Below are 21008 nucleotides of genomic sequence, written 5' to 3' on the forward strand. Positions count from 1 at the left end.
TAACAAAAGTGGATGAGAAGAATATCTTAACACTAGCAGAGTCCACAACAAATAAAGCAAAACAAGAAGCATATGAGAAGACTGACAGCTCCTGAATCATCTTAGAACCAGAAGTGACAGAGATCCAGAGCACCTACCCATAGAACAAGATAAATAGCCATAGCAGCAATATGAAGGTCAGTTCCTTTCCTACAGCACCCAAACCCACACAAATCTGAATTGAGGCAGGATTTAGATCAAATAAGAACCTGACTGTGGAACAAGAGGTGAGAACAAGCTTCAAAAGGAGGAGGGTTAGTAGTAGAGTGCCATAGGCACTCTTAAGTGCTTTTCTTGTGTGTGTGTTATGTTTTCAGTGCTCCTGCTCACAAAAGCAGGAAAAGAAACATCTACCAGAACAGAAAGAATTTTTTTCTTTCTGATTCAGTAGACCATAAATTACCTACGCCCGAAACTGATCAAACTCCCAAAGTAGTAGACACAGGGCAAGGGTAAACCCAAAACAAGCATCCATGTAAATAAAGCAAAAGAAGAACAAAGTTCATCACTGTTTGCAATGCAAGAGGCATGATAACGAAAGGCAATAAAGCAGTGAAGGGTTAGCAAGAACAAGCCTAAATAAGCAAATCGTTTAGCCTAAAAAGTACCTGTGTCTAAGATAGTGACCCTACTTATCTGCCCACGGGTATTGGAACTTTTTAGTACCTATACACTCCCAATATCTTGCAGGTCAAACTTCTCTTCAGATTGATATTTGCATTCCTTACTCCAACAGCTAATTGAATAATAAGAGGAAAAACATAACCAAATCACACCAAAAAAAAAAAATTACTACACTTATCTCATCTTGCAGTAGTTCTAGTGTTGGCCACCGTGATTACGCACTGTACATGCAAACATAGGAAACCACCTCCACTAACTTCTCACAAGCAATTCCCGTTGTTGTGATAATAAAAGATATACATGATCAAGTTCTTGACAAGCATAGAGTTTACTGGTTTAAGTCCGCCTTTGTTGGAATGACAGGCAATAGATGGTTACCAAAGTGAGAATTAAAACTTCTGAAGTTCCCAGTGCGTCCATCTTGTTGTGCCTGTGCTACTGCAAATCTCTTGGCCTGTTGCACTTTTGAATCAGACGTACCAACTGCAGGTACCAGAACCTGCATTAACAAACTCTTGATAAGCACAAATCCCTGTTAGTTTTCACAAATACTAGAGACAAAAACATAAAAAGCTAACATAAGTACATACTGCTGAAACGCTTGATGAAGTTGGCACCTTTCCTACTTTTGCAGCTGGAGAGGGAGTAATCCTGCACAAGAAATTAGGTTTATGAAAAAATGCACATGGATAAAATGTAAGCAGGCAGTGTTTCTCTGACACCAACTAGACTGAAGTGGCCACCATCTATTGTTTCTACTTCATGATGAAACGATTGCTTGGTTATTTGAGATACTTATCCTCTTCTTCAACAGATTGTTTCTGTCAATTTTGGATTTTGTCCAAGCAGCATAATAAAAATCATAAAAAATTAATAAAAGTAAAAAGCAGAGGAAAGATAATTAAATATCTAAAGCAACTCATCAGACTTTAGTAGAAAATAGTAAAGAAGCTTTTAAAATCATAGATTGGACTTTGATGTAATAATGTTTTTTTGAAAATTATTTTTGGTCTTACAATAGAACAAAAATATCATATGATACATGCAAAGTAACAGTCCACACTGTTTTTCTTTTCTCTTTTTTTTTTTTGAACTCACGAAGGATGAATTTTATTATAAAAGAATATGTAAACGCATCACAAGAAGAGAGGTGAAACCTCATAGGATACTAAAGGGGACAAGATTCCCCATCAATTACAGATTGTCTTGAAATGCTTGCATTGGCTAGATCATCTGCAATACGATTGGCTGACCTGAGGGAATGATGAGATTCATAAAAAAACCTGAAAATGAAAGCTCATGCTTTGGATTTCGCCACAGTAATGACAGATTCATAAAAGGAGGGGAGGAGGGAAAGAGTTTTTTTACATCCATCCTGTTAAGGAATAGTCCCACATGGATTAGTGAGTACAAGGATCTTGAGTTTATTAATTGGGAAAGAGGTTTCCTAAGTTGACTAGTCATTTTGGGATAGGGCCTTGGACCCAATTTAACATGGTATCAGAGCAAGTACTCGTATATGGACCTGCACCTAAAAAACTATCTACTTGTAGAACCACAAAAGAAGGTCTATACCTAAACTATCTACTTGTAGAGCCACAAAAGAGGGCATGCACCTAAATTGCCTACTCCTAAATTATCCAATTGTAAAGCTACAAAAGAGGGCCTACACCTAAAACTATCCACTTGTAGAGCCACAAAAGAGGGCCTATACCTAAATTGCCTACTCCTAAATTATCCACTTGTAGAACCACAAAAGATGGCCTATACGTGAGGGGGAGTGTTAAGGAATAGTCCCACATGGATTAGTGAGTACAAAGATCTTGAGTTTATTAGTTGGGAAAGAGGTTTCCTAAGTTGACTAATCATTTTGGGATAAGGCCTTGGACCTAATTTAACACATCCAATAACTAAGGCTGATTCAACTTCAATAATCAATGGAAGGAGGCCTAATGCTTCAACTTGAACGGCATTAGTGACCATCTGGGCCAAAGAATGCCAGCCTGATGCTCCATTTTGTTCATAAATAGCACCCTCCCAAACCATAAGGCCAAGGATTCCCAATCAAGCTTCCATGAAAATATAGTTTTAGCTAGATTTGAGGTGGGGGGTCAAGAGACAATTGAGAGTGTTTTCCCCGTGTTATGCAAAAGACCACCAATTCTTGTAATTTGCACAGGTTCCACCATAAATTTCTCAATCCTCACTTCAAAGAAAGAGCAAATACAATAACTCTCAACTGACCCTCTACTGTGCCAACCAATTTTAATGTATTTTACTCAGTACCAGACTAGGTAAAGCAAGAATTGTAGTTTATAGTCACAATACCTCTCTTTCACATATATTCAGTATAATGCTCTAAATTCTGCACCAGCAATACTCAAGCAATGCTAGTTACCTGCTTCTCCATAAGAGTATCCAATTCTCAAAAAGAGCAGATAACATCTTATGCTTCATGTGGTTAAGAAAATACATGTATACCAAGTCAAAAGTTTTCAAGTTCTTAATACACGCTTTGTCAACATACATATTATCTTTTTAATTTTGATTCTGGCTCATAAATGCAATCCATGTCTCTTCCTTAATCTCTGACCGTCTTCACTCAATCAAAGCACCAATTGACTCTAATAGATATTACTAACCAATCAGCAAAGAGGAAAAATGAATTGGAGCCCTGAAGCTCCCACTCATGACTATCAATCGGTTAAGACTGCATTAGGATTTGGATTTCTTAACCCAGGCTTGTCTAATATGCTCCATGAGAGTGATTATTCGCTACGACTTTCTTCAGTTTTAACTAACAAATAAAATCTAAGTGGCTCTGACTAGATTATTCACTATGACTTCTTCTGCATTAACTAATAAATTAACTCTATGTGGTTCTCATTAGTAAATGACTTCAATAAATTTGTAAAGTTGTTGAAAAGAGTCTTTCCATTGGCATGTGTCATCTTTTCATTTTTTAAAATCAAAAAGATGTCTTGCCCACACTAATAGTCAAATGAAAAAGTAAAAATCGAGAACAGAATCCCAGGAGAACTGCTTCATGAATGACTCACTCTAGGAAGCATCGGAAGAAGTGATGATTCTCTTAGCTTTCTGGCTCACCATGAGGAGAATCATGCTCTTATAGATCCATTTTAAGTTGTGCTACACTTTGTTGATACTAGCATTGCACCAGAAATATATGAAACATACCAATCCCTAAATATATTCAATTCCTCCAGCTGATAGTACATTCAATTCCTCCAGCTGATAGTACTTTTCAACACGTCTTTCTATTCCTTAAAATTATGTCAAACTATTGTCTCACACATACAAGAAGTAACCAAATAAAAGTAATCTGTACCAGTACATCAGTTGATTTGAAATCACCTCACAGTCACTCAAGGCAAAAAGTAAATCGTATGCAAATGTCAGAGCAGACTGGGTCAGTTGAAAACTTAATTCAAAACAACTATTTCATTTGCATTTGGTTGTTCTTCTCGATTTTATGAAAATGTAACTCCAATCAATTACTTTGTCAACATAGGAGAGTTTAAACTAGGAGGTACATCTGGTTTTCTTCTCAGTGTTTATGCTCCTATAGTTTTGCAGTTAACTTTTCTATAGGTTTTCTTCAGTTTAATATTGTATCCACAGTTACAAGATAATAAAATTAGTTCTTTTATCCCTTGGATCAATGGCCACCTCCAGTTCTCACTCGACATGATAATTTGGTTTCAAGGTCACCTTCACTTCTCTCTTGATACAATGATTTGGTTTCAAGTCTCATGAGTGTCTACTATAACCAAACCATAAAAGAAGAATAAGAGCAAGTAACTATAGTTCAAGCGGAGTTTTATTTTGAAATTGAAAACCTCAATTAAACAAAAAAGAAGTGGACATTTTCAATTGCACAGTTAGTTGGGCCTTTGGCTCAATTGTCACATAGGAGGGTTTCTAAAGGGTCTTGGATTCAAGTTTCACTAGGGATAAGGGGGCTGAGTGAGTGTGTGTGTAATCAATATTTTAAAAGAAAAGTTCTTCACTTGCACATCATGTCAACATCTCATGGGATGTTATTTTCTCTTCTATATTTGACCCAATACATATTGCTTGCGAAAAAAATTTCACTCGTTTATGGGAGCAGAAGCAACATGCCGTTTTTTTCCTTCACTCTTAATTTTCTTTCTCGATACATGTTAAAACTTCCTCCAAAGATGAAATAACACACAATTTAGCAACTATAACATTTGTATGGTTCTGAAAACTATAACATTCAGCACGGGATAATATCAGTCGTCAGAAACCATGAATTTTTGCAGCTACTGAAGAGCTCTGGATGCAAAGAGAGCACCTCGTTGAAGAAGACGAAGGTACAGGTGACAAGGCAATTTAGTTAAAAGTACGAAGAGAGAATATTAATGAAATATGTAAGTGTGTGTGGTACAACCTTGAAGTTTCCATGTTTTAAACCGGAAGTAGTCACTCTCACTTGATAGATATCTATAGCAATTTATTCATCAAACAATAGCGTAGAACAAAGTGACAAAATTGTTTCGTATTATGGAGAAAAACCGAAGCACATCGTACTTGCGAAATTTCTCATCATATATGATCAACAACTAATTTTGTGAAAAAATTCCTTCTTAGATGATTTTCAAACCCTACTCAACGATAACGTTGATAAAAGTACCAGATCTGTGTTTTCTTCTTTATTTCCGTAGTCTATGGTTTCAGAGTCCTAGGTAACAGTTGAAATCCCAAATGTCACACAAAAACAGGAGCAAAGTTTAAATACTGGAGTCGCGCATAGTGTAAGTAGAAAAGCGGGAAACAGAAGGAGAGATAAGAGGTGAGTACCCTGGCTGCCCTGTGGATTCTCCCGTCTTTCCTAGTTGACGGAATGATTCTATTTTCCTTCTCTTAGTTGCAGACGCCATTACACTTTTATGTCTTCGAGGGTTCCTGCCTGCTGATTTACCAGAGTCGCGTACGAATGGAGGTTGATTGGCAATTCAATGTCCTAAACTGAAGAGTCGAGCTCGCAGTAGCTTTGAGCTGCCAGTCGTGCCCAGATTCTAGGCCGCGCCTTGAGAAGAGTGAGAGTCTCAAATTTTCGACTGTAATACGACATTCGATTACAACTACGAGTCTTTGATCCCATTAAAGATTCAGATGTCCCAGATTTTTGAAAAAAGGAATTTTAGTAAAATATGTAAAAATGCTTTTGTTAGTTTTAAGAAATATTGAGAAAAATTAATGGGTAGAAACGGAGTTATGAAGGGGAGGCAGACCTTCTTCCATTGTTCCGGAAGAAAAACAATCATTCAGATTCCTCTGGATGGAACAAAAAGAAAAAGAGTAGAAGAGAGTTGGGAGGCATGGGCAAGAGAAATTCCAAAAGACGCGTTTATCGACTCTCACAACTCACAACAATGTCAGTGTTGTTAGTTTCTCCAACAATTCCAAAAGCTCCGGTGTCCTTTTCGGCTTTCATCTTACCCGCCCTTAAAAAATCAATCGACTCTCTGTCGCCATTTCCTCTGCCAAACTGGAGTTGATAAAGCTTAAAAAGGGCGGAAAGTGGAAAGTGATCGCAACTGGAGTCCTTTGCTGCTTCAATTTTAATTTTTACTATTCAGAGCCTGGAGCCTCGAGGAGCAGTTCTGACTTGTGATAGGCACCATTCAGGGGACCCACCCACATGGTCCTTTCAAATAAATAAATAAATAAAACAGATAAGTTAATTGAGATTGGAGACAGAATCGATGGCCTCAAATATGAGGCTCATGACTTATATATATACTTGTCCCTCCCCAACTCCCACGTGCACTAGAGAACACAAATGTCACATAGAAGGGCCCAAGTGTCAACCTCTAAGCAGATTGAATATGATGGCCCAGCTACATAAGTCGCAAATTGAAATATACTTGCCATGCGGCAAGCATGTGTAGAGGAGATCGGCCCCTCCCTAGGGGGACATGTCACGGCTCACACTACCCCCACATACGTGGAAAAAAAAAAATTTAAGTCATCAAATCATGCAAGTAGGCCTCTCCTCCCTACTCCCCCTCCTCCATCCAACGAGTCACATGGCCACAATAATATCCTTAAGATGTCAAAAGAGTGTTCGGGTGCTGCCTCTACGATCGACAAGGGCAGGGCTCTGCCCTATTTTGCCCCGCATTTCCCACCTTCTACTCTTCTCGGAGACATCATTAATGGGGATGATGATGATGTTGATGGATATGGAGATGGCATGGGATGGAGAGAAACCTAAAATATTTTGTTTCTAAACATTAGGAAATCAAATTGATCATAAAAAGAAGGAGATAAGTTGAAAATGAGGACCGGCTATGTGTTAGGGGGGGGGGGGGGGGGGGGGGCCATAAACGAAGGGCATTGTTAAGAAGGAGAGGCATGTGAGAGGGCATCATGGGTGCGAAATGATGTTGTCTTCTCCTTCTAGCCCGCATTATGCCTCCTACTTTCACTTAACTGATCACGAGGCTACGCTCGCTGGTTTCATCAATGGCTAGTCTTTTGAATTTTTAATATTCCTCTTGGCGTAGATGTGTTCATGAACCTAACCGAAGTGATAGAATTTCGTACTTTAATTGCCTTCCTCAGCTACTTACAAGTGCATGAATCAATTTAGGCGATTTTCTCTCATCGTTTTTTTACTTTCTACTTCCGTGCATTGGCTGAGTCGTAGACGCTTGCTCCTCCAAGGGGATGAATCAGACCCATCCCCGTTCAATGTATTCATTTTACGTTGATTCAGCGATTGATGCCATTGAAAACGCTAGCAACACGTTTAAAGACATGTTTTGTAAGAACCATAGGTGTGGCACGTTCAGAAGGTCCGGGTAGGAGAGCCACTCTAGAGTACACGCTCAATCTGGAGGACTCGTCGAAACAGATAAGCGGTGGACCCACATTTGAGTCAGCTGAACGGCGGAAAGTCGAATTGACCACGAGGGAGTACAGATGATAAGAGGAGAGAGTACAGGTTAGCATCAGTGGGGCCGAGTGCTGGGCCATTTTTTGAGCGGAGCAGTTGGGGAGGCCGTGCGTCAGTGGTGGCATCCTCCAAATGCTATCGTTTTGTTCAGGTAACTAGGTAGTACCGAGTAAGTTGTGTTGATTGCGAGTAGTCGAGGGCCAAGTGCAGTCAAGCCGGCACGTACTGAGCGGGAGGGTTAAGTACGCACCCTCATGATCAAAAGTCGTGCCCCCCCGACCGCGAACCCCGAGCGACTCTGTCGTAGATGCAAACAGCAACATTTCTGACTCGTCCCTGTACAGTGTCCCGCTCTCGGATGACATCTCACCTATCTGCAGCCTTTGCTGCGTGCCCCGCCTACCTCTCATCTCCTTCTCCTTTCACCGTTCATTTTTAAACAGAACCACCGTCACGACGCCCCTCTCATCTCCTCCTCCTCCTCCTTTATATTTTGGTCTTTTTTTGACGGTTTAATCAGCGACGACAAGGCTGAAGAGTTTGGGAGTTTCACTGGCTGATATTTTGTACGTGTATAAATAATCTGCAAAAGGGCAATGCCAGAGTCGTCCAGAGCATGTGTTGACAGCCTGAATTCACGAGAAGTTGCACGTGCAATTTGGCATCTGGGTGGGTCCGAAATCCGAAACGGATAGAGGGCTCTTTGATCATGATTTCTGCACGTGGTCCGATTTTGTGATTAGGCTTATATTTTGTATTTATTAAGATTTTAAGGCAACTAAGATGCTTGGTCATTCCACAAAGATACTGGTCCGAAGACTTGGAGCCTCCGGAGTCCCGTGTTTACATGAGCGTGTCTGTTTGTTGCTCGAAACTCGAACCTTCGAGGCAGAGCACCCGATATGGAAACGGGAACTGGGAAACGCCAGCATATAATTATGCGCACCGTCGAGAGGAGAGAAACCAGATAGGAAAGAAATGTAATCGATTTAACTTTTTCAGCATTATTGTAGCTATCTTCCCTGTTCCCGTAGCAAAATTTCATTCAAATCAATCAATCAATCAATCAGATATCAATCTCCTCCGTTGGACGAAATTACACAAACAAACCAGGCGAGTGGTCTCAAAAGTGCCGTTAATTAACTCCGTGAGGGGTTACGGCTGCATTGTTTTCAATTTTCAATTTTCATCACTGTAAACTTGTAAACAGTAAACTGGAAAGAAAGGTGGGGATGCATGGCTGCTCTGCTTTTGGTTGGAGATTTGGGAAGTCTCAGTTTGCGGGGAAGAAGAAGACAAAAAGCCCAGTTGATTCCCTTCTTCGTGCGCCTCCAAGGGAAGGATAATAAAAAGAATAAATTAAAGCTTCCGATGGTTTCCCCTTGGCAGCGAAGACCAACTAAAAGTCCTCTTCTCTGCTGCTAATATATGGAGGGTCAAAAATTAAAGGATCCGTAAAGTGTATATGAGAAGAGGTTTTGAAAGGGTGATGGGTGTGGTCGGAAACGACACAACACAGTGGAAACGCCAAAGTCAGAAAAAGTCCGTGCTATTCTAGTAGCCGGAACAACATATCATAGTCATAGAGATACATAATAACCGTATCGTCTGCGTTGTTTAGCGGAGAGATATTTAAAAAATTCAGCCAAAGACCATGTGTGTTGGGACCCACTGGACGAAGGGGTTCTCAGCCATGCATAGCATACGCTTATCATCTTCTTCCTTTTGAGGACCACTTCTGTAATTAATCTCTGAAGTGTAGACAGTTGCTTCAAAAAACGTTTTTAATTTCAATTTCCCTGTTTTATTTACATTCACTAGAGTCAACAACAACTTAACATGTTTGTTTCTTTTTGTTTTGCATCCATCCATGCCCCATACGTAACGACACATCTAAAAGCTCACTCCTTGTGGGACAAAACTTTTGAAGTAAAAACGCATTCGGCTACTAGAGTAATTGAAGACGCACTGAAGAAGGTAATTTATATTTCTACAGTAATTAGAAGTAAAACTAAAAAATTAATCAACAACAAGTTACAACTTAAAAAAGTTACAGGAACAAAATTTCTCCATTTCTTTCTCCCCCCACTAAAAAAAAAAAATTTAAAAATAATAATAATAATAATGATTCACAAGCCAACGTCATAAAAAAATTAATTAAAAAATTACATTTAAACTGTTAATCTCTTTGGTGGAGCATCCATCTTTTTACTCGTTTTTTACTCGTTTCTTGTTTCTATTGAGATCCCACCTTGATCTCGATCAACGGCTCGCCCTCCTCTGCTTGATGCCCGTGCTTTTCCAACACTCCGCTACCACTTCCGGCAGAGGTCAGAAACCGGGCCCGATCTGCCTGAATGTTCCAATCGGTGGTCCCTACAACGTATAACATTAGCCCAGCACAGCAAACCTGGGCCGCCAGCAACCCAAGCCAAAGCCCGCAGAAACCGACCCCGAGCCAGAAAGCGAGCCCCACTGCGCATGGCATCCCCACCAGATAAAACGCGCCGAGATTCACGTTCGCGGCCGCGCTCGGCCTCGCGCTTCCTCGGAGGACCCCACAGCTGACCGTCTGCGGACAGTTGCCAAGCTCGCAGAGCCCCACGATCGGGAGCGCCGCGGACGTTAGCCGTAGGATCTCGGCATCGCCAGTGAAGAGGCGGCCCCACCTGTCCTGCATCCCTGTGGCAAACCCAGTTGCGAGGATCCCCATAATGGCCGCGGTCGAAACAGCGACGCCGGCCGAAACCCGGGCTTTATCCGGCCGGTCAGCCCCTAGCTCGTTTCCGACACGTGTGGAGACGGCGAAGCCGAAAGACGAGGGAAAGACGTAAACGAGCGCAGTGGTCTGGATGAGGATGCCCATGGAGGCGACTGAAGCTTGTGGGTCCGGCAGGAGGCCGCAGAGGATTATGATGATCTCGTACCACCACCACTCCAGGCAAACAGATACGCAGCTCGGCGCCGCTAGCTTCACGAGCGGGCCCCAGCCTTGTAGGCACTCCACGGTGGGAGGGGTCCACGTTGGCACATGAATGCCCGTCGCGTACACGTAAGCCATCAGGGACATCACGACGGCGAAATTGGACACGGCGGAGGCAGCGGCTACCCCCGCCACCCCGAGGCGGAAGTGGCTGACGAGGAGAAGGTTGACAGGCACGTTGAGAAGTGCACCGGCGCCAGACGCCAGCGTCAGGGGGTGAGTGATGCCCTGCGCGCGGAGGTAAATGCGCATCGGGTGAATGAAGGAGCACGACACAAGGTCCGGGAGGCAAAAAAGGAGATACTTTTGGGCGAGAAAGGTGATTTTAGGGTCTTGCCGTAGAAATATGAGGATTTTCGACATGTGGACCCAGAGAAGGAAGATGGGTACCGATGAGGAGAGGAGGAAAAGCACAGCTCGGTGGAGGGTCAGGGCTAGCAGCTTTGGGCGGCGAGCGCCGAAGGCCTGCGAGCAAAGGGGCTCCATTCCTAAAGCCAAGCCGGAGAGTACCGAGTAGCCGGTGATGTTGGCGAAGGCGATGGCTAGCGACCCGGCCGCGAGCTCCAACTCGCCAAGCGAGCCAAGGAAAAGCATTGAGACTAGAGAGCGAGAGTAGAGCAGAAGCGTTGTCATCGCTATAGGAAACGAAAGGTGGAAAAGAGATTTGGACTCCGCGACTATTTCCGAGATACTGGGACATTGGAATTGGGTCTCTTTTGGCGATGTGGCCGGTTTTACGTCACCGGCTTCGGAGAGGGAGACTACGGAGAGGTAAAGATGCGGTGGTGGAGGAGCACTCTTCTCCGACGTGTTTGTATTGGGATTACACATACTTGCAGAGGAGAAAAATGTTTCTATTCTCTGCTCTCCGAATCGGTAGTTGATTGATGAAATGAGTCTTGAGGGGCAGTGTTAATATAGAGAGGCGCGGGAGAAGGGGTGGAAGCCATGGGTTCCCAAGAGTAATGAATTATTGAGATTTCTTTTTAATTGTTTAAGCTTTTTGGTGGATTTTAGCATGTCGCTCTTTCCTTTTTACTTGCTTCGCTTGTAGAAAATTCAGTATGTCAGAGTTTCAATTTCCAACGAATTTACTGAAACCTACAGAATACGGCATCCTGAGAGATTTTCTTTCCCGTTCTCCTCTGCCATGCTAAATAGAATAATCGATGAACAAAATGGAAAAATCCGGAAACGAAGCGCTCCAGCGTAATCTCTGTCTAAAGACACCACAAAAAAGTGTCTCACCCGGGGGCTCAGGGAGGGTCCCCCCTGGTGCCCGCTATCCCCAGCGACGGACGTCTATCAAAGGCCAATGCATAGTGATTACTGGAAAGGGGCCATAAAATGGAATCTTGAACGTTACTGGTAGAAATATTTGCAGAGTCAAACATTTTGTAGACGTGGTTCTTTCGCTATAACTACTAACTGGCGTCCAACTGGGATTTGAACGAAAATGTTCCGGAAATTCCCAACAGTGGAGCAGGAGACTTCCCTTATTGCCCTTGAGTAATTAAGGCAATTTCCAAACCGGTTTTTCCTCTTCAACGGGATATCCGGACGTTATTTTAGCGCCCGTGGTTATTCATTTATCCCTACCAAATTTAATACGAGAGGATTAGTACTCCGCACGCGCGCATAAAAAAAAGTTCCTGTTTTGATATTTTCAGGATTGTTAATACGTAATTGCAACTTACTTCGGTCCCCACTAAGCGCAACAGTTTGATGATTTAACTAGTGCCCGCTTTTTTTAAATTTTTTAAACTGCAAAAGTGGCTAAGCTAAATAAGCTTTTGCGCTTTGATTTCGTGGGAGAAAAAGAAATAAGGTAATGCGTGTCGAAAAGCTCAACACTAGTGCTAAAAATGATCGGCTTACTATAATGGGAAAAAGGGTCGAGTCTGCTCGTCGAATCTAGACGTGGACATTCGCTGGATCCGTCACACGCACAAGGCGCTCGTGTGTCCAAGACCCTCGACGAGACCAGGCTGGCGGCACCCTCCTCTTTGATTCGTGACTTGGGGTAGTGCCCCGCCTCGATAGTGCCAGCGCTAGGCCCCACGTCAGCAAAAGCGTCGAGAAACTTAAAATGGGACCAGGCCTAAAATTTACTGCCTGGAAATTCTGCGATACTGCAGGTGACAAGGTTTTACACGATCAGGTCCACCGAAAATACTAAGCTCTGCGAGCCTCGAGCCCTCGAATCAGGGTTGCCGTATCGCCGATATTTTAAAGAGCATGTTTCGGCTAGCATGTCATATAGGAAATCGAACTATGGTAATGGGCCGTCGAGTACCCAATCGTCCCGGACGACGGTACGGTAAGACATATAGAACTCGTCTTCTGAAGAAGACATGAAGGTCACTATCCAAGCTAAGAAAAAATAAGAGATTTGAGGTCTTCAAAATGTCTGGCCTAAACCAGCTATTAACGAGTTGTAATTGAGCAGGAAAGGAACATTGATGTTGCCATGAGCAACTCGACGGAGGCCGAATTGAGAGTAGAATTTGTTAAAACCGAATTTCCACAAAGAAAACAATATTTGTGAAGAAGACGTTGAATGAAGTGGGAAAGCCAACGGCTATGATTCCGTCACTGTTGATCGTATTATAAAGTATTTAAGTATTGCGGGTAGTGGAAAAAAATATAATCTATTTCGTAGTTAGGCATTAGTGGGAGAAGAAATCAGAATGTCGACGGAGAAAGGAGAGCGTCAAGTTGGAGTGAAAAACTATAAAAAGAGAGAAAAAATTGACGGAATTGACGGGGGATGAATCTGAAGACGACGACTGAGGTCTGATAGACAGATCAAAAAGAGGGGACCACGTTGCCAGGCAGCCTGGATTTAGCCGGCAGACGGGAGGAAGGAGACAGCTGACCCCTCTCTCCAGTCCACTCTTCCCCTACCCTTTCCCTTAATCTGCGCCTTCCTCTTCCGCTTAACGTGCGCACCCCATTGTCTTCTCCTCTCTCTTTAAAACATTTAAACCAAACTGAACTCCAAAGTTCAGTGCTCTGTGCTCTGTGCAGTGTGCACACACCACCGAAACTGAAACTGCTGGTTTCAGGTTCAGAGGCAGGCAGGTAGGCCCCTCCTTGTTGCAGTCTTTTGTACTTATCTTCCCCGCCACCTTCAAACATACGCTCCTCATCCATGGCCCCCCACCTTCCACGTCTCGACCTTCCTATACTCAAATCTTGTAGCTAATAATCGACTGACCCGCTCGTGGCACGGGCCAGAGTTCCCGAGTCACCGTCGCCGTCCTCGCCGCGGGTTCTCAACCCCCTCGACTCGACCAACCTCTTATCCTGCATTCTGGTTCAGGTACGTCTTTTCTTTCCCGTGCATGAGGTTCTAGACAAGTTTGTAGCTTATAAAGAGCGAAAAAGTAATGAACAGGGCCAGGACTAGTAATTGCGGCTTGATTTTTTGAAGAAAATGTAACATGTGCACAAGCAACCGGTGTCATGCTTTTGGGAGCTTAACAACCTTTCAGTTACGTGCACCACCCTCTCTTACGAGATTAACCATCTTTCTAATCGATCCCTACTGGGTGGCGAGACTTGTTAAGTACTGTAGCGCACTGGTTATCGTAACGGCCCGTTCTTGTTTCTGGCTCACACACATTATGAAGCCGCTGTCGATATATATATAAAGGGAGATGTTTTCCATACTGTACGGCCTCTGCAGCTCCCGGGTTTTCATCCGGAGAGAGAAAAAGGTTCATGATTTGTGTAGACTTACGGGGATGCCGTTTTTTCTCTATTGCTTTCGTCATAAAAATAATACAAGTTGCAACCCTTTTTTCGCGGTTCTCTTCCGGTCCCGCACTTGCCGTCATTTCCCATTTATTTAAAAATCTAACTAGATTATTTCAATGGAAGCTTATCTGTTTTGGAAACCCGAAACGACGGTAATCGTGGACAACGAATCGGAAACCGAAATATAACCATCGCGTTTTACATTTTCCTTATAAATATTCTTCTAAAAAATGCTTGATTCTAAATTAAGCCACTTTTCTGCCAAAAAAAAAAAAATATAAAAATTTATGGATCTGCCTATGTAAGTTAAACAAAAACTAGTCTTATTAATATGGAATCCCCTGTGTAAAATTGGGTCGAAGGCCTTATCCCAAAATGACTAGTCACTTAAGAAACCTTTTTATAGCTAATAAACTCAAGATCCATACTTTCACTAATTCATGTAGGATTATTTCTTAACACTCCTTCTCACGTGTAGGTTCGGTCTCTTTTGTGAATCTACAAGTAGATAATTTAGGTGGAGGCTCGTATACTGAATGGCTTGCTTTGATACCGTATTAAAACTAGTCATTTTGGGATGTAACTTTCGACTCAATTTAAGATGGTATCAGAGTAAGGTTCTCATATGTAAACATCCACCAAATTATCCATGTACAATCATATCCACATGATTATATATATGAATGAGAGTGTTAAAGATAATCCCATATATATTGATGAATATAAATATCTTGTATTTATTAATTGAATAAAAACGTTTATTAAATAATTAATTATTTTGGGACAGAACCTTCTACTTAATTCAACACTGTAGATAAATTTTTTTTATTTTCGTGGGATTTTCTAGAAGACATATTCATCATGAGTTTGGTAAAGAAAGTTGTTTCCCTGGGAGAGGAAACGGTTGTTACAGCAATCATATTATCCGGTTTTTTAATGCGAAAAAAATATGTGATTGGGCCACGTGGAAGCACCCCCCGGAGAAAACATCACCGCCGCCCCACTCTCTTGGCGTCTTTTGCTGCAATCTCTATACACCCTTTTTCATGGTAGCCGCATTTTATTGTTTTATTTTCAGGAAAATAAAAAAAGGTGCTACTTGAAAGAAATATGAATTAGAAAATGATAAAAGATAATAATAAGAAAGAAAAAGAGAATGGAGCACACAAGGTAGCACGTGCAGGAGGGGCAGTACGGTGGGCAAGTCCCGGCAGCCACAGCTCAGCTCCACGCTCAAAGTACCACATAAGTATGTCATTGTACCCTCTTCTATTTAAATAAAATTCTCCAAAGTGCAGTTGAGTTTATAACTGGTATTATTCTTTTTGAAAAAAAAAAAAGAAATCATCCTCGCCGTGATTCTGGTGGGCCCACATCAGAAAGAAGTGGCAATGGCATGCCATCTCCTTTTGGCTTTTTGTAGTTTCCAGATTCTCCCGGTGTGCCCGGTGCATGGGGCTTTCCTTCTTGGGCTTGAAAAAGACATAAAAGCCCAAAATCCATCGAATTGACTGTCTCTCCTCTGCCTTTTACGTTCCTCCCTCCCACTTCTGCGTAAACAAATCAGTTTTTAAGTTACACAAGCGTTAGAAACAGCTTGAAATAGCTGAAAGTATATGAATCCTACACGCATGGAATTAACGCGAGGGATCAACTTTCGGCCAGCCGTTGGTCGAGATAAGAGCAGGCGACATGGCATGCAATCACCTTTCTCCACGCGGCATCAGCCATGTGGGGAAGCCAAAATTTGGAAAATACAGAGAAAGCTCATGGGGTGTCCCAAAGGGCAAAAACCCTGCCTGCGCTTTCTTCTACGCAAAGACAGACGGAGGAATCGACTTTATCTCTTTCTGTCCTCATAAGCAGCCCCTCCTCGTTAGTGGCGACTCGCGACGGGCGATATAGCTCACCTTCTTTCTAGAAATAGATGGTCGGGAGGAAAGAAAAGGTCAAATTTGGAAAAGGTCGACGACATCTTCATCAACTCTGCAACTAAACAAAGATATCCCATGTTGACTACCACACACCACACCAGGGTCCGTGGGCGAGGGGGCGAAGAGAAAGAGAGAGAGAGAAAGTATTAATCAAACTCAGTGGGCAGGTGACGACCCCTTTCAAGTTGTGGAATGATAGTACGACGTGGTTAGTGCTCCCGTTAAAACAATTTAATAGATTCCAGCCTGAGGATAAAGAAAGCTTACAGTTGGATTCACGAATCAACCTGGTGACTCTGTGAGGTCTACTTCACCCCACTCCGTAGACAACTCGCCTTCATCTCTTTCTTCATTTCCAAATGCTAATATTTATGTGATCATAAGACAACAGTTACATGACGAGATACGATGATGCAGAAGGAATCGTGCTTTAATCCTGCCCACGGAAAAGAGTAATATATCCGGAGTTCTTTGGATTTGCTGGCTTACTTGATCTGTTCCATTGATTCCTCGGCTTGTCTGATTGGTTTCCGGAATGAGATGTAGTGCGCATAATGGGTGTAAAGTTCAGAACATAAAAGGCACGATTGTTATTATTTCTTTCTACAGAATCATTTACATACGATCAAACGGACCCTTTTCTTTGAGAAAGTGATGATCAGGATCAAAAGTTATTACAAGCCAGGAACCTTTTACTTTGGAGGCTCTACAGTTGGAGATTCCTCCGATTTGAAATGGAGATAGATGTACTAAAAGTGAGTGCTGGGCAAGAGTAATAAATGGAGAATCCTTTCTCATATCTAAAATGGAAGAAACGGAAAAAAGAGCATATCATGTCTGTTTGATCTCCTTAATCTTCTGTGCTTCCCACTCTTTTTGACTTGTTATGTTTCGTTAAGCTCGAAAAAGAGATTTGTGCGATACCCCAAAGTCAAAAAGTACAGAAATGGGAGTCATGTTAAGGATCGAAGCTCCTCGTCAGAGATAGTGGCTGTAAGTTCCCTTCTCACGAAACAAGATTTAGTCATAATCGCGTTCATCATGACAGTATCGAGAAAGATTTCGAAACAGTGAGGGAGACGCATCAAATCGTGCAGTGATTAGTGTCTTGATGACTTCGAAACCCAAATGTCACGCCTTTGATTTCGAATTGGAGATTTGCTTGCTCTATTCAATACTAATCATAGTGTTTTGGATTCTGGAAAGGATAACAACTGATCTCATTGTCAAAGAAAGATAGAATCTTTGTTGTCTTCCCCTTCTGCTTTCACTGGCTTCAGCCAACCCAGAAAACCAAAAAAATCTAGAGAAACCCAGAAAATTCGAAGAAACACTAAACGGATATGACTAATTTTTAAACGCTTCCCACAGATCCCCCAACATGTGAATCTGAAAAAGGGTTGAGATTGACAACTTGATAAATGAATCCAAAAGGGAACACATCTGAGGGTCAATTGTTTCTCTCTCAGACGTAGTTGTTAAACAGCTGTTGGTGGCCACTCGGCCCATCAAACGACAGGCGGCCCAATCGAGTTATATGGTCGCATTTATTGATTAATGGACATGTGTCACCTTCATCCACCAGACTTGACCGATGATATACCAGTTGATGCTCTCCCACAGCGTTGTCTGATCCAATCTCTCAATCTCAATCTCACTCTCAGGAATCTCCCTTTTTTACTGTAAATTGAATGACGAGTCAGATGCTCCGGCTTCGGTGTGGGATAGTTTATAACAGCTAACACTTCACCCTTGTATAATTTGTTCCGACTTGGGCCGACAATTCAATTTCCGAGATGGGATCTGTGAAGGCTACGTAATCGGTGACGACGAGATGTGATAATTCAGATTCATAGTCCTTGGCATAATGAAAGGGAAAAAAACATGCAAGAGGACGGCATGTCACCAATGTGCCTTGATTGATTGGGGATTTAGGCAGCCCAAGGGGTCACGATTCACCATACTTCACTCCAAAATTAGTCAGGCGTATCCGTTTTATCAAGGAAGAAGACAAAGCCGGTAGCAATTTGAGTAACTCTTGAGATTTATAAGATATTTTATAAATGGTTAAAAGTACTAAATATTGGGGCACGGCTATTCCGACCCACTTCAATGGGTAGTAAGAATGTGCACATGTTGTGTGTAAGTTGGGTTAAAGGCTAATCTCCCAAAATGACTAACCAATTTATGAGGTCTATTTTCTAATTAATAAAATTTAAGATTTTTATATTTACTAATCCATATAAGATTATTATTTAACGCTTCCCCTCTTATGTAGACTCTCTTTTTGTGATTGTATAGAGACCCACATATAAGTACCTGTTTTGATACGATGTGAAGTTGGGTCATAGGCTTATCCCAAATAACTAGCCAACTTATGAAACTTTTTTACCAATTAATAAACTCAAGATTTTCATACTCACTAATCCATGTGAGATTATTCTTTAATTCTTCCTCTCACGTGTAAGTCATCTTTGTGGCTCTACAAGTGGATAATTTGGGTAGAGGCTTATATATGAGTACCGGCTCTGATACTATGATCCAGAATCCCACAGAGATTGTGCAACAATCACTTGACAACATCCCAGTGATCAGTAGTAGGATAACTTATTTACCACATAAGCAATGTTGAGGCGAGTAAGAAACAAGTATTGCAAACTCCCAACAACAGTTTGATAATCATATCCATCAGAAAGTGTCATGTTAGACTGAAGTGTGAGTGTAAATAATGTGACAAAGGGTGTAGCTATAGGTTTTGCATTTGTCATGCGTGTACGAATAAGGAGATCAAAGATATATTGGTGTTGAGACAATAGTCATTAAGAATGAGGAACAAATTCAATTGCGAGAAAGTAAGTGAGTCAAGGTCTTTGAGTGAAAATTTCTGAACAAAAAGGTAGATGAACGTTGTCATAACTTGATTATTGTCTATTATAATAATGATGTAATTCACATATACCAGAATATACAACACAATTGTACCTATGTAAGAAATAAATAGAGAAAATCTACATTAGAGTTGGTAAAATTAAAAGTGAAGAGAAACTGGCGCCACTCATCCTACTAGACACAAGGATTTAGTAAATGAATTATTTTTCCTCAGCGTTGCTTAGTGAGAAGGGCACCAAAACAAACCAGATCCCATGAAGCTTGTTGAATGGGTTGGGCCTACATGGGGCCTCTTTTAAGTTGTTATTCACACACAAGACGACATTCTTGCTGACATAAGTCCATGACAGTGTTTTTGCTCGCCTTTCCTTGGTTAAAAGGTACATAGCTCGAAACATACCAGGTGAGATCTTGAGCGAGAATACTATTCCAGTGATCACTGAAACAGTCGGAAACCTCGTTGAACTATGCGACAAAGAAGATCAGTCCGGCAATTCCTTATAGTAGAGAGTCTATTACTAAATGTAAAATTTGAAGAAGCTACCGGGTGTCATCCAGCCGAGTTTTATTTAAATATTTCGAGCCGAGTTTGATTTAAACCCAAACCCAAAATTTTTAACCGAGTTCGAGCTGAGGTCGAACTTCAACATGTATTTAAAACTTTTAAAAATATATATATCAAATAAATTATATATAAAATTATACATACATTTTATATAAAATTGGACATGACCTCTACATAAAATTGGGCATAACCTATATATATAATACATGTATAAGATTGGGCATAACCTCTATTTAAAATTGAATATAATCTATGTATATAATACCTTTATAAAATTCGGCATAACCTCTACTTAAAAATAAGTATAATTTATATACATAATACCTCTATAAACACTCCATAAAATTATTTATATATTCCATAAATACTTCATAAAATTATTTATACACTCCATATACTGTATAACATTATGAATAAACTCCATACAATAATTAAAAAAATAAAATTAAATAAAATATCATTATCAATTTACAATCACCCAAATAAAAACTATAAATCCATTATAAATTTACAAACTATAATGGTTTCACTTCATGCTAGAAAATAATATACGTCCCTACATGAGCAAAATCTCCACCTATGACAAAAACAAAAAAATAAAATTAGTTATTTTCAGATAAAAAAAATACTCTTCCACTACTAGTTACTTAATGTCGTTAAAAATATTAAAATTACCATGATGAAAAAAACATGAAAAATCATGTAGCTAATAGCATTATCTCTACACTCTTATTATCAGGTTGTAATTATAAAACAAAATTTTAATAAATAAAACTAAAAAAATACAAAAAAAATCATAATAAATAATTAATCAAATAAATTCACCTTTTGATTTTTCTTTACACCGTGAAGAGCCCGAACCCAATCACTGCCACAAATCAAAGTTTGAACTGTATTTGGTGCCAAGGAAGAATGATATGAGTCTATTACTAAATGTAAAATTTGAAGCTAATACGGATATGAGAATTATAAGGAGGGGTTAGTCAACAAACTTAAAATTTGAAGTTCATCTTCATCTCCTGATTCAAATTCATTTCATTTATCTACATAAAATTCAATTTCAAACTTGGTATTAGTGTGGACGAGTTCATGTACACGGAAAACAATTTTCAGTGTTAGTGTTCCAAAATGAGAAATATAAAAAACAAGAAAATGAGGAACTTATATTAGTATACTTAATTAAAACATAATACTTAAACCCAAAATTAGGTAAAACAAACATACAACATGAATAAGTAATTTAATGTATAATTAAAAAATATA

The 21008-nt window shown here is 40.8% G+C and overlaps 2 protein-coding genes across 2 annotated transcripts; both read right to left on the reverse strand.

Moving 5' to 3' along the window:
* Positions 1-729: 729 nt before the first annotated feature.
* Positions 730-6204, reverse strand: LOC137937700 (uncharacterized). Its single transcript, XM_068782821.1, has 4 exons — positions 5943-6204; positions 5509-5768; positions 1254-1314; positions 730-1162 (listed from the first exon to the last, which is right to left on the reverse strand). Exons 2-4 carry the CDS (start codon positions 5586-5588, stop codon positions 992-994), a joined length of 312 nt encoding a protein of 103 aa, XP_068638922.1. The 5' UTR covers positions 5589-5768; positions 5943-6204; the 3' UTR covers positions 730-991.
* A 3550-nt stretch (positions 6205-9754) lies between these two features.
* Positions 9755-11426, reverse strand: LOC137937740 (protein DETOXIFICATION 51-like). The gene has a single exon (XM_068782893.1). The coding sequence runs from the start codon at positions 11424-11426 to the stop codon at positions 9849-9851; it is 1578 nt and encodes a 525-aa protein (XP_068638994.1). The 3' UTR covers positions 9755-9848.
* Between the last annotated feature and the right edge of the window lie 9582 nt (positions 11427-21008).

The sequence above is a fragment of the Aristolochia californica genome, unplaced genomic scaffold (assembly GCF_029961685.1).
Source record: "Aristolochia californica isolate CCGP_79_NKW_82.1479 unplaced genomic scaffold, dmAriCali1.0.hap1 SCAF_7, whole genome shotgun sequence".
NCBI lineage: Eukaryota > Viridiplantae > Streptophyta > Magnoliopsida > Piperales > Aristolochiaceae > Aristolochia > Aristolochia californica.